General features: G+C 51.6%; 1 protein-coding gene across 2 annotated transcripts; it reads left to right on the forward strand.

Annotated features, from left to right (window-relative positions):
• The first annotated feature begins 5400 nt into the window (after positions 1 to 5400).
• LOC136308797 (G-protein coupled receptor 183-like) lies at positions 5401 to 10460 on the forward strand. Of its 2 annotated transcripts, none has more exons than XM_066236525.1 (2): positions 5401 to 5527; positions 9319 to 10460. In XM_066236525.1, the coding sequence occupies exon 2, from the start codon at positions 9331 to 9333 to the stop codon at positions 10393 to 10395; it is 1065 nt and encodes a 354-aa protein (XP_066092622.1). In that variant the 5' UTR covers positions 5401 to 5527; positions 9319 to 9330; the 3' UTR covers positions 10396 to 10460. The 2 variants fall into 2 exon arrangements, with proteins under 2 accessions (XP_066092622.1, XP_066092623.1); XM_066236526.1 differs by lacking the exon at positions 5401 to 5527 and adding an exon at positions 6973 to 7079.
• Positions 10461 to 11849: the final 1389 nt, after the last annotated feature.

Genomic DNA, 11849 nt, shown 5'->3' on the forward strand with positions numbered 1-11849 from the left:
TCCCGGGTTCGATTCCCGGCCAGGGCACACAGGAGAGGCGCCCATCTGCTTCTCCACGCCTCCCCCTCTCCTTCCTCTCTGTCTCTCTCTTCCCCTCTTGCAGCCAAGGCTCCATTGGAGCAAAAGATGGCCAGGGCGCTGGGGATGGCTCCTTAGCCTCTGCCTCAGGCGCTAGAGTGGCTCTGGTCGCGACAGAGCAACGCCCCAGATGGGCAGAGCATCGCCCCCTGGTGGGCGTGCCGGGTGGATCCGGGTCGGGCGCATGCGAGAGTCTGTCTGACTGCCTCCCCGTTCCCAGCTTCAGAAAAATGCAAAAAAAAAAAAAAAAAAAAGGATGTGAAAGGCATTGGTTTTACAGAGCTCCTAACAGCAGTTGTGCCTTGAACTAAACCACACTGTGCCACATTGCTTACACTTGGGGCTTAAAGATGCTCATGGAACACAGTGATGCAAGCCACAGAGATGAGATAAGGCTGTCATCTCTACTTCCCTTCAGCAGGCACGGATTGCATCAGAAATCAGGGCCCTGCGAAGCTGCTTCCAAGCTGACGCCCAGGTGGTCACCAAGCTCAGACATCATCAGCCACAGCTACAGGGGCTCCACCCACCCCAGGAAAAGCAGTACCAAGTCATTGGATCTTTCACATCTGGGAGATACTAATCTTTGTCTACCTGCCTCCCTCCGGTCCCCATGGCAACATCCTGTAATTGAACCCATCAGAGGAACCTGGATCTTTGATGCAATTGGCTATGTGGCCTTGGAAAAAAAATCACGTGACTTTTCTGAACCTTATTTTTTTTCATTTATAAAATGGGAATAATAATACCTCTTTGCGAATGAAATGCGGTATAAATAAATAAAGCTAAGAGTGTCTAACACAGAGGAGATTCTCAGACTAGGTGTCATTATTGTGGCTGTTGGTCTCCTGGGCCTGAGTGAGCAGAGAAGCCACTGTGCTCTGTTCAGGGAGGACCAGGTGGAAGGTGACAAATAGATTAAGAGGGAGGAGGCTTGTCAAGCCACTTTGAGAAGGAATCGGGATAGTTAATGGGTCAGGGAGTCACACATTAGGTCCTTTGGAAAACGGTATTTGTTGAGTCATTATGTGTCTGGTGCTGAGAGGAAGTGGAGAGTAGGGATTTAAAGGTGCTGCATCAGGAGGGGAGACCCGAAAAGGAAACAGCAGCTGAGGGCTCCAGTCCTGTCAACAGATAAGCCAGGAGGCTGTGGGAAAATAATGGGCCTTGGTTTTCCTAGTTGGAAGACAAAAATGTTAGGCTAGATCAAGGATTATCCATCATTCCTTGTGCCTGAGATGAAGTCTAAGTTATTTGCCAGCGTTATAGTTTTAAACATAGAAAGTAAAATACACAATATTATAAAAACTCTCACTTATTAAAATACAGTTATCAGATGTTAAAAAACAGATTTTAAATATCATGTTGCATATCATTCTTTATTAACTAATAACTGCATTTTATTTCAAGGTACCTGAGTCACCTGTAATGGGCTATAAAAAGATCCTTGATTTCTATCAGTGACAAAGTCACAGTTAAACTTCACACCATTGTGGCTAGCTGCCATGCCCATAACCAAAATATCACACTTCAGTTAGAGCTTAGTGAAAATAAAGACATAATTGTTTTCTCATCCAGACTCACAGACCTCCTAAATTCTGGCTTCCTCTGGACTAGATGAGTCTCCCATATGTGCCATTCTGGCAGCCGAGTTAGATGAAAGAGTCTGCTGCAGTTTCTACCCCTAGGGCAGTGGTCCCCAACCTTTTTTTGGGCCACAGACCAGTTTAATGTCAGAAAATATTTTCACGGACCGGCTTTTAGGGTGGGATGGATAAATGTATCACATGACCGAGACAAGCATCAAGAGTGAGTCTTGGATGTAACAGAGGGAATCTGGTCATTTTTAAAAAATAAAACATCATTCAGACTTAAATATAAATAAAACGGAAATAATGTAAGTTATTTATTTTTTCTCTGCCGACCGGTACCAAATGGCCCATGGACTGGTACCGGTCTGCGGCCCGGGGGTTGGGGACCACTGCCCTAGGGAACTCATCAGCTGGTTGAAATGAAACATCCCTGCCCAAGAAACAATTGGAGAACATCAGCCCAAGACAATGTGAAATCCAAAGCATTGCGTAGGCAATTAACGGGGGGGGTGGGGGGGGGGGGGGGGGGGGGGGGGGCGGAAAGGAGTGGCCTATGGGGCTGCTGCTTACACTTAGATAAGGTTATAAATGTGCAGTGAGATGATAACTTGGCAAAGTGTGAGCCGGATTCTAGGCTAAGCGCCTGTGAAGGGATTCTCCCATGTGTTTGTATGAATCCAATGAGTGCCCCCAGGCACTTTCCAATCACATGTACACATGAGGGGGACCAGAATATGCCACCTAGACATGCACTTTGACCTAAAGATTGTTTTGAGCTGAAGGCAATTAAGAAGTCATGCAAATGGAAGAAAAAAGTTCTCTACAAGCAGGAAATCAATTTTCATTTGTGAAAGTGTTTCACTCTCTCTATACCAAGGAGAGAATAGCTCTCAGTCACCTGAGAGGACTCTTGACAAGTGTCCCAGAGTGTACAAACAGGACTTGCATAACAAACTTTACCAAACAGCCCTTATCGTCCACAGGTGTCCCCAGGTGTTTCTTTGTCTTGTCAGTCTTCACAATTTATTGCTCTTTGTTAAAATGCTATATGAACTCGGAGGTCTGAACCACTTCTTCGGACCCATTTCTTTTCTGTGAAGGCTCCTGTGCCGCATAAAACTATTAACATCAATGTGGATGGCTTTTCTCTTGTTGATCTGTCTTCTGTCAGTTTAGTCGGTGGGGCCCCAGACACTAGGCTCAGGAGGGTGGAGGAAGTGCTACCTCCCTGCACACACATATACCCATAGTGCTGTTCCTGGATCGGAAGTTGGCCCTTAGCATACAGGTACTGAATGCATCATGAATAAACACAATGTATGGAGTATTGTATAATGTATTGTCCTTCTTGGGCCTCCTAGGTCTCACCTTTTGATAGGAGAATCCTAAATGTCTTGAGGACACGAAGGAATGTGAAGTATATAAGTCAGCGTAAAGCCAGGAGCCAGGGCTACCATCACAGCAGCCTGGCCCATGCAGGTTCGCATTGGATTCGGACAGTCGGTAAAGAAACAACGGAGCCAAAAACTGGTGGGCCATCATCTTTAATCCTAGCTTGCACCCGGCCGGCAAGTAAAAACACACACTGGGCTCCAAAACCCACTCATTCAGTGCTCACAAAGCTATTGACTTATCCGAGTTTCCTAGAATCAAAGGTTTCTAGCTCACCAGACTTATTCACCTCTGTTCCTCATCTCCTTCCTTCTCCCTGCACAAACTCTGCACAAACTGGCTTCTCACTTAGCACTCCACCATCTTGGCTTGTTTCTCCTGGCCTCCTCCACGTGGCCTTTCTCTGCTCTCTGCTCTCTAATGCTAATCTCAGGAACCAAGAGCGCAAGCTCCCATTCTGCCCCCATTTTTTATCAATAGTTTAGAAATCAAAACCTTTAATCCAATATACAAAATAAGGAAGTCGCTGATACAAAGTCACTTATCTGAGGCATAATTGGACTGTACCACCCCACATCAAAAAGGGTGGGAAAGGCTCAGTCCTAGAACCAAGCCCCAGGCTACAAGGATCCTGCCTGCCCACAGCCCGCACCCAACACACATTAATATCACCTGGGCAACGGGCTTCCATGTGGGCAACGCCATCTTTAACAAAGTGAGCACAATATATATTTTATCTGCCCAACAGTCAGGCATCTCTGGAAGCTGTGTTAGCTCTTCCTTCTGGGGGGGGTGCTGGGAGGGAAGTGAATGTAAGTTTCTGGTAAGATAGGGCTTCTTTACAAAAACTTCTTTACAACAGATCAGGACATCTTTTAGGGCCCAAATTATACCTGGGGAGAATTGAGTCTTGTGGCTTTTGTCAAGTGGGAGGCTGTTGGGCAAACAGATGTGAAACAAACGTGTTTAGGTTGGCTCGCTTGTATTTTGCATTGGTGTGGGGCAGTGCCACGGGTGTATAGCCTGTGGAAGGCTGCGGGTGCTTGCCCTCGGGGGGGGGGGGCGGCAGACTGTGAATTGTGGACTGCCTGCCTCCATGGGGAGGGGCCATTGTTTGCTATTGTTTGCAGGAGAAGGGGGATTTTTCAGCCCGACCTGTTTGGCTGGGGAGTGCTGAGGCTGGGGGGGGGGGGACGGACTGTGAGTCCGGTGAGCCTGGGAATGAGTCCGGTAAATATGGAGTGCCGAGGGGCTTGGGAGCCCTGAGAGAGAGGGAAGCGGTCTTCCCTGCCTGCTTACTCATCCGCAGTTAGGGGACTTTAATAAACGGAATGGCCCACCATTTTCTGGCTCCACAGTTCTTTTTACCATCTGCTCAAATCCAGTGAGAACCTGCATGGCCACAGAAGCGGCCACTGGCCTTACAGAGGCCAAGTAGGGGAGACTGGGGAAACCGAGGCACACGGGATGCCACGCTGGAACACAGGGGCCTGGGAGTGAGTGTTTCAGGCTGGGCGGGAGAGCTGGCTTCCGACTGAAGTGGACTTCGTGAGGTGTTCAGAGGAAGCTCAGAAAGAACACAGACACTGATGTTCTAATGACGACCATGAGGAGTGAGGCACAGTCCTAATCAAAGGGTGGGTTTGATGCCTCATTGATTAGCGGCTGGGTGGTAAGGAACACCACGCTCTGAGAAACGAGAGGAAGAAAAGCACAGTGCTGAGGGGTGGTCTCAGCCCCTGCTTTGCCCTGTTGAAGAACATCCCGGCTGAGTTGTGCTCCAGGCTGCCCAGGCCCTGTAAGTGCAGCTCTTGGGACTGCTGTCTATCAGGAGTACAAGTGTGGCTTTCAGGCTCCATTACGGCACAAAGTCCAGGAAATCCCAGGCCAGGCTGGGTCTCCCTGCACTTTCCTACAAGGAAGCTGAGCTGTCAGGGTCCCCAGATGGCGCCTCTTGCTTACCTAGCTCACCAGTCTCAGTCGCCAGGGTGGGGGGTGCGGCTAGGTGGGTGGGATGGGGAGTTAAGAGGGGAGAATGGTGGCTGCTTTTAAAGGACCTGACTCTGGTGTCTTGATAGTCATAGCTACATTTTAAGTCCCAGCCTGCCTGCGGGGGCACAGAAACGGAACAGAAAGGAAAGTGGTTTCCTGGAGCAACTTCCCTCCCTCCCTCCTTCTTGGAGCGTGGGGGACAAGCCCCACTGGGAGGTCTTGTGGCTGAGTATGCACGTCCTGTGGCAGGAAGATTATCGCAGCTGATACCCTGGTGTCTTCTCTCTTTTTATTTCCAGCAGGGGTGGGTAAAGGGAGGGAGAGTATAGAGTTTAGTGTGGTGAATTAATTCAATTCCTGCGGAGGGGAGAGGGCGCAGGGCACCTTGGATTCTCTGGGGCCACCTAGGGAGGCGCTGGCACTGGACACGGCTCTCTGGGCTCGCTCCCTGTGCATTGCCCATAGTGAGCAAGGTAAGTGGACCACAGGTGAGCTCCGACAGAGCGTGAGGCAGGTGCTGGGCGCTGAGAGGAGGGCTGAGATTGTGGCTGCTCTGCACGTGCCTCTCTTTCTGCTTCTGCTGTCAGTGCTAGAACACCTCTACCTGATCCCAGCTCACCAGCCAGGGACCCCTGCCAGTGTCAGGGGTCAAAGGCCAGCGTCAGCCTCAAATCACTGAAGAAAACCTGCTAACAGGCCTGAGCTGGCTTCGCTGAGTTGGCATCTAGCAGTGACCTTTAGAACTTTCTGGAAGCAGTGCAGAGGAGAGGTGTCAGGGTCTGAGAACGTGTCCCTCTTTCTTGGACTCCTCATTTGGGTCTGATCTGCCTAGACTGACTCCGTTGTCTGGATAGTCATCCATAGTCCAAATCATAGCCTGTGAGGGGCACAGAGATAGAACAGAAAGGAAACTGTGACAAATAGACTCACAGTTGTGACAGCGCCTGCTCACCCCTCCTTTGGGTGTGGATGTGACTTTTCTGTGGGTGTCTCTGGGAAGGGAGACACCTAGGGTCCAGAGCACTTGCTTTGTGCCAAAGACCAAAAATTAATTTTTTTTTTTTTTTTTAAAAGAGGCCTGGGCCAGGCCCCAGCGTCCAGGGACCTGAGCTGCAGAGGTTCATGGAGGAGCCTGTCACTGCGAGACGCAAACCTGAGAGTTGCCATCAAGTGCTACCCAAGCACAAGGGGTGAGCGGGCTCGCGAGTTTTTCAGAAGTTTCAGAGAGGAAGTGGCACCTAGCAAGGGGTGAGGGGCTCTGTGTGGTGCCAGGCGCTGGGGGGGCACAGGCCCTGGGGGGCACAGGCACTGGGGGGGCACAGGCCCTGGGGGGCACAGGCGCTGGGGGGCACAGGCACTGGGGGGCACAGGCGCTGGGGGGGCACAGGCCCTGGGGGGCACAGGCGCTGGGGGGGCACAGGCCCTGGGGGGCACAGGCGCTGGGGGGCACAGGCGCTGGGGGGGCACAGGCGCTGGGGGGGCACAGGCCCTGGGGGGGCACAGGCCCTGGGGGGCACAGGCGCTGGGGGGGCACAGGCGCTGGGGGGCACAGGCGCTGGGGGGGCACAGGCCCTGGGGGGCACAGGCGCTGGGGGGCACAGGTGCTGGGGGGGCACAGGCCCTGGGGGGCACAGGCGCTGGGGGGGGCACAGGCGCTGGGGGGGCACAGGCCCTGGGGGGCACAGGCGCTGGGGGGGCACAGGCCCTGGGGGGCACAGGCACTGGGGGGGCACAGGCCCTGGGGGGCACAGGCGCTGGGGGGGCACAGGCGCTGGGGGGGTACAGGCACCCAGCTGAGGAAGGGAGCAGGCTGCGGGTGAGCCCCAGGGCCCGAGCTCCCGAGGGCCTGGCAGAGTGGGGCTGCTGTGTCCAGGAAAGAGGCTGGGACTGTCAGGAAGCGAGGACGATGGTCAAGGAGCAATCCATCCCTGTGCCCTGGGAGTCCTGTACGAACAGGGAAAGGGCCACAGCTTTCAGGCAGGGGCCAGATAACCTTTCTGTGATGGGAAAAACTGATTCTAGAAGGTGAGTTCACTGTGTCTGTAATCCTTCTAAGCTAAACTTGCCCATTAAGATGGGGCAAGGACCCCAGTAGGGTGAGGTCCATCACAGACATGTAAGCCTCAGTTGTTAGCTTCAGGCCCTGAAAAGCAGCAAAACCAGACAAACGATGACATGGCTGACATCAGCACCAGCTGCATTGCTTAGTAACCCCTGGTACTGACCAATCAGTAGAGACCATGCCCTGACAGGACACACCTAGAAAGCTGATGAATATCCTATCGGGATCCTCTGCTGAGACCTCCAGATAAATACCTTCAAGAGGAGAGCCAAGCCTGCTCTTTCTGCGGCCCACGCCCTCCCGTGCCTGTTCTCTGACTCCTGCAGAATTCGCCTCCCCACACCCCCCACCTCACCTGGGGCCACTGAAGCTCAGTGGGGCCTGAGGACCGAATTGTTCAGGGAGGAAGGGACGAGGAAGCAGACAGAGCCTGCCCGCCTGAGTGGAGCTTCCAGGACTCCTGGAGTGCCCTGGAAGAGCTTGCGCCACCCGGCAGCAGTTTTAATGGGGGGTTTGGTTCCCCAGGGCCTCGGCACCAGTCTGCCCAGTTCTGGGGTGCCAGGTCACCCCTCCGTGGCAGGGAAAGTGTGGGAGAGCATGTGAGAGTGTGAGCGAGTTTGTAAGAGGGAGAGAGAGACAAAGGGGGAGCTGTGGGGTGGCTGGGAAGACCCCCTTTCTGCTGCGGGAAGGAACAGACCCCGGGCGGTCAGGCAGGAAGGCTGCGCCTCCAAAGTCTCTGAGCAGATTTCATTCTCTGGGCTGGGAGAATGAAGTCAAGGGCTTTGTGAAGGACTGCGGTCAGAGTCTTAAGTTGTGATTTTAGAAGTTAAAAAGAGTGGTTACCCGTGAGTGGAGGTAGAGGGTGGGGGTGGAGGGTGAAGGGAAGCTTCGGGGAAGCTGATAGGCAAGTTTCCTAATCTGGGTGCTAATCACACGGTTGTGTTCACCTTGTGAAAATCATCAAGCTTTGTTTTTATGATCTGCACACATTTTTGCGTGTATGAGTTATGATTTAAAAATGGCTGCAAATTCTTGAACTTTTCTTTGACCTACTGGGAGGTGGGGGCTATGCCCCCTTCTTTTGATTCTGGGTGGGGTTATGACTTTCTTGTAATCCACAGAGGGTGGTAGTAGTTATGATGCAACACTTCTGAGGCTGGGTTAGAAAAGGTGATGCAGTGTATTAACGGAAAATTTGAGGTTCAGTAGGGCCAACAGATCAGGAAACAATTGCCGTTGAAAAAAATGGTTTGTAACACACAGATCCCAAGAAGAAGGGGCACGCCACATCACAGGGGGCCACACTGGAAGCACTGGGTCAGTCAGGAGACAGAGAGAGAAGGGCAGAAATGAGGGCAAGAGCCTTTATTGTGGTTTCTGTGGACAGGAGCAGGCAAGGCAGGGTAAGCAGGTGTAGGATTGGCTAGTTTGAATAATTTCAGCAGGATATGGAACATAGAGGCTGCCCCTGGTGTCTGGTACCCTGGTCCTAGGGTAAATAGGGCAGAAAAGAGGTGGTTGGGTATGGCTCTGGATTGGTTAGTTTGCATTTGAAAAGCACACTCAAAGAATTGGCTAACCCAAGGCAGGGCAGCCCCTTCAAGGTCAGTAAAAGGCCCCAAGATGTCAGTGCATCAGAACACTGAAAATACAAGACATGGTTAACACATGGAGCCATCCTCAGTTTACCGGGACACTTTCTTTTGGAGCCTCAAACTGCAGGCTGCTATGCTGTGAGGAAGGCCCGTCTCATGATGAGCCATGTACAGGTGCTTTAGTTGACAGCCCCAGCTGAGCCTCCAGCCAAAAGCCAGAATGAACTGCCACACATTTGAGTGAAGTCCCCTCCAGATGGCCGCAGCCTCTGCCTTGAGTCACCCTCCCAGCTGTTGACTCTTCCCAGCTGAGGCTCCCAATATTGGCGAGCAGAGGATAGCCAGTCTCACAGTGTCCAGCTCAAAACCTGACAGTGAGCACAAGAAGGTGTTTTAAGCTGCTAAATTGTGTGTGTAGGGGGGTAATTTGTTACACAGCAACAGTAACTGGAACAGTATGTTACATTTCAACAAAAAGTTTACTTAAAAAGAGATATTTTTTTATGTGCATGTTGCCTTGGCAAATAATTCATTATTACTATATATAGAGGTATAGCTCCACAGTTTTAGTACTACATTTTATTTATTTACTTTTTGTCTCCTCAAGGACCTCTATGACATGGCTTTCAGCCCAACTGACCCAAGTAACGTCTCCCAGAATGACAGCTCTTGTCATCTTCACCACTTACCCCGGGCAGCCAGCACGATGCTCTGTCTGTTCTACACAGTCCTCTTGGTCTTCAGTGCCCTGGGAAATATCCTTGCCCTTTACCTTGCCTGTCAAAAGGGCAACAAGATCAACTCAACAGGTGTCTACTTGGTCCACCTGGCAGTGTCCGACCTCCTGTTCACACTGGCCCTGCCTGGGAAGATCACCTATTACGCACTGGACTTCAGCTGGCCTTTCGGTGAAGGGCTCTGTAGGCTGACCGCGTTTATATTCTACGTGAACACCTATGTGGGGGTCTACCTCATGACGTGTGTGAGTGTGGACCGCTACCTGGCTGTGGTCCGCACCCACCAGTGCCCCCAGCTCCGCAGTGCCAGCCGAGCAAAGCTCATCTGTGTGGCCATCTGGGCCGTTGTGGTTCTGCAGATGGTGCCCTTGCTCTTGGTGACCATGGCCACGCCTGTGGCAGGCAGGATCACCTGCATGGAGTATGCCAGCGTTGAGAAGGTCTCCCGACTGTCCCTCATTGTCCTACTGGCCTGCCTCATAAGCTTCTGTGGGCCAGTGGGGATCATGTTCTTTTGCTACGTGAAGATCACAGTGAAGTTGTGCAGGGCAGCCCGAGACAACCCTCTGACAAGCAAGAACGGGCACCACCGGAGGGCCTGCCTGCTTACTCTGGTGGTGCTGCTCGTTGTGGTCGTGTGCTTCAGCCCCTACCACCTCAACATCATCCAGTTCATGGTGAGACTGATGCTCTCCGGGCCCTCCTGCCTCGAGCACAGGGCTTTCAAAGTGTCCCTTCAGCTCACCGTGTCCCTCATGAACATGAACTGTTGCATCGACCCCATCATTTACTTCTTTGCATCTACACATTATAGGGAATGGCTCCTCGGCATTTTAAAACTCAGAGCGTCAGCATCTTCCTCTTCCTCTGTGGGGAGAGTTTCCTCAGAAACACCAAGTACCAACCAGATTGGAGGCTCTGTGCCCATAGAGGAGAATCAAGTCTAATGTGCCATTGGCTTTAAAACTGCATCCAGGAAGGGGTTCAGAGCTGGAGGCCTGAAACTTATACAAACTGGGGGTGGGAGAAAGTTCTTTAAGAAAAATAAAAAATTCAGAACTAGATACAGAGTCTCGGGTGGTCAGTGAAGAGCTCTATAGCTTGAACTTCATTAGCTTCATGATGAGTCTGCCTCCAATGCATCGTAATAAAGAACAGTGCAGCTCCCCGGCCTCTGAAGGGGTACATGTGCTGTTTTTTCTGGGAAAGGAGTATTTTCTCAGTAAATATAGACACCACCAAGAAAATCGTTGGATAAGTACTAGATCGATTATTTAGACAATGTTTCAAATTTGGGGAAGCAAAATGTAAAGAGCGAAAATATTCTCGCCCGACCAGGCAGTGGCACAGTGGACAGAGCATTGGACTGGGATGTGGACAACCCAGGTTTGAAGCCCTAAAGTCGCCCGCTTGAGCCCGGGGTCACTGGCCTGAGCATGGAATCATAGACATGACTCCATGGTCACTGGCTTGAGCCCAAGGTCGCTGGCTTGAGCAAAGAGTCACTCGCTCTGTTGTAGCCCCCCCCCCCCCCCCAGTCAAGGCACATATGAGAAAGCAATCAATGAACAACTAAGGAGACTAAGGAGCTGCAACGAAGAATTGATGCTTCTCATCTCTCTCCCCTTCTGCCTGTTTGTCCCTATCTGTCCCTCTCTCTGCCTCTCTATGTCACACACACAAAAAAAGAAAAAAAAAAGAAAATATTCCCTTCAAACCAAAATTGGTAACAGCTGGGAGGTAACACAACACTGACCAAGTTTTCCCAAAAAGGTCAAACGCAGGGAGGATCCACACCCAGAGACTGGCCTGGAAGCCTGTGGGGTCTGGTGGGGGTGAGGGGATTCTGTGTGAACTCTAGTTTGGAAAGTTTGACTCGTGTGTGCAATGAGAAAGCGTTCCCGTATTACTTGTGTGACAGGGAACCATGCCGGAAAGAGGAGAGGCAGAGGTTCTTCATTCGTGCCTGTCAGAAAGTGCTCATCCACGTAGGTGTTGTTTACATTAGATCAAAACAAAGCTTTTGTCACACCTTCTTGAGTTTAAAGCAACATGCAGAGCAGTCTGACTTGGGCAAACGTCACTTTGTAAAATAAAGCACACGCCTCTCTGCCAAAGTGCGGGAGCATCAGGGCCCGGGCAGTGTCTGTCTTGGCCACATGGCCCCAGCTTCCCCTGCTCGTTGTCATAGTGTCCTTCCCGCTCCTGGACAGCTCCTTGCCCTCTTCCTGTCTCCCAACCCTCACACTTTAGACGGGGTTCTCTGTGAAGTCTTCCTCAGTCCCTGTCCCATCAAGACCCTCCAGAGTGCCCCAGCCATCTGTTCCTGATGATGTGATTCTTGCAGCTCAAAATTTCTGACTGCGTTTTGGGCACTCGACTCCCTTTCTAGTAGAGCTTT

This window comes from Saccopteryx bilineata, chromosome 6 (genome assembly GCF_036850765.1).
Source record: "Saccopteryx bilineata isolate mSacBil1 chromosome 6, mSacBil1_pri_phased_curated, whole genome shotgun sequence".
Classification (NCBI taxonomy): domain Eukaryota; kingdom Metazoa; phylum Chordata; class Mammalia; order Chiroptera; family Emballonuridae; genus Saccopteryx; species Saccopteryx bilineata.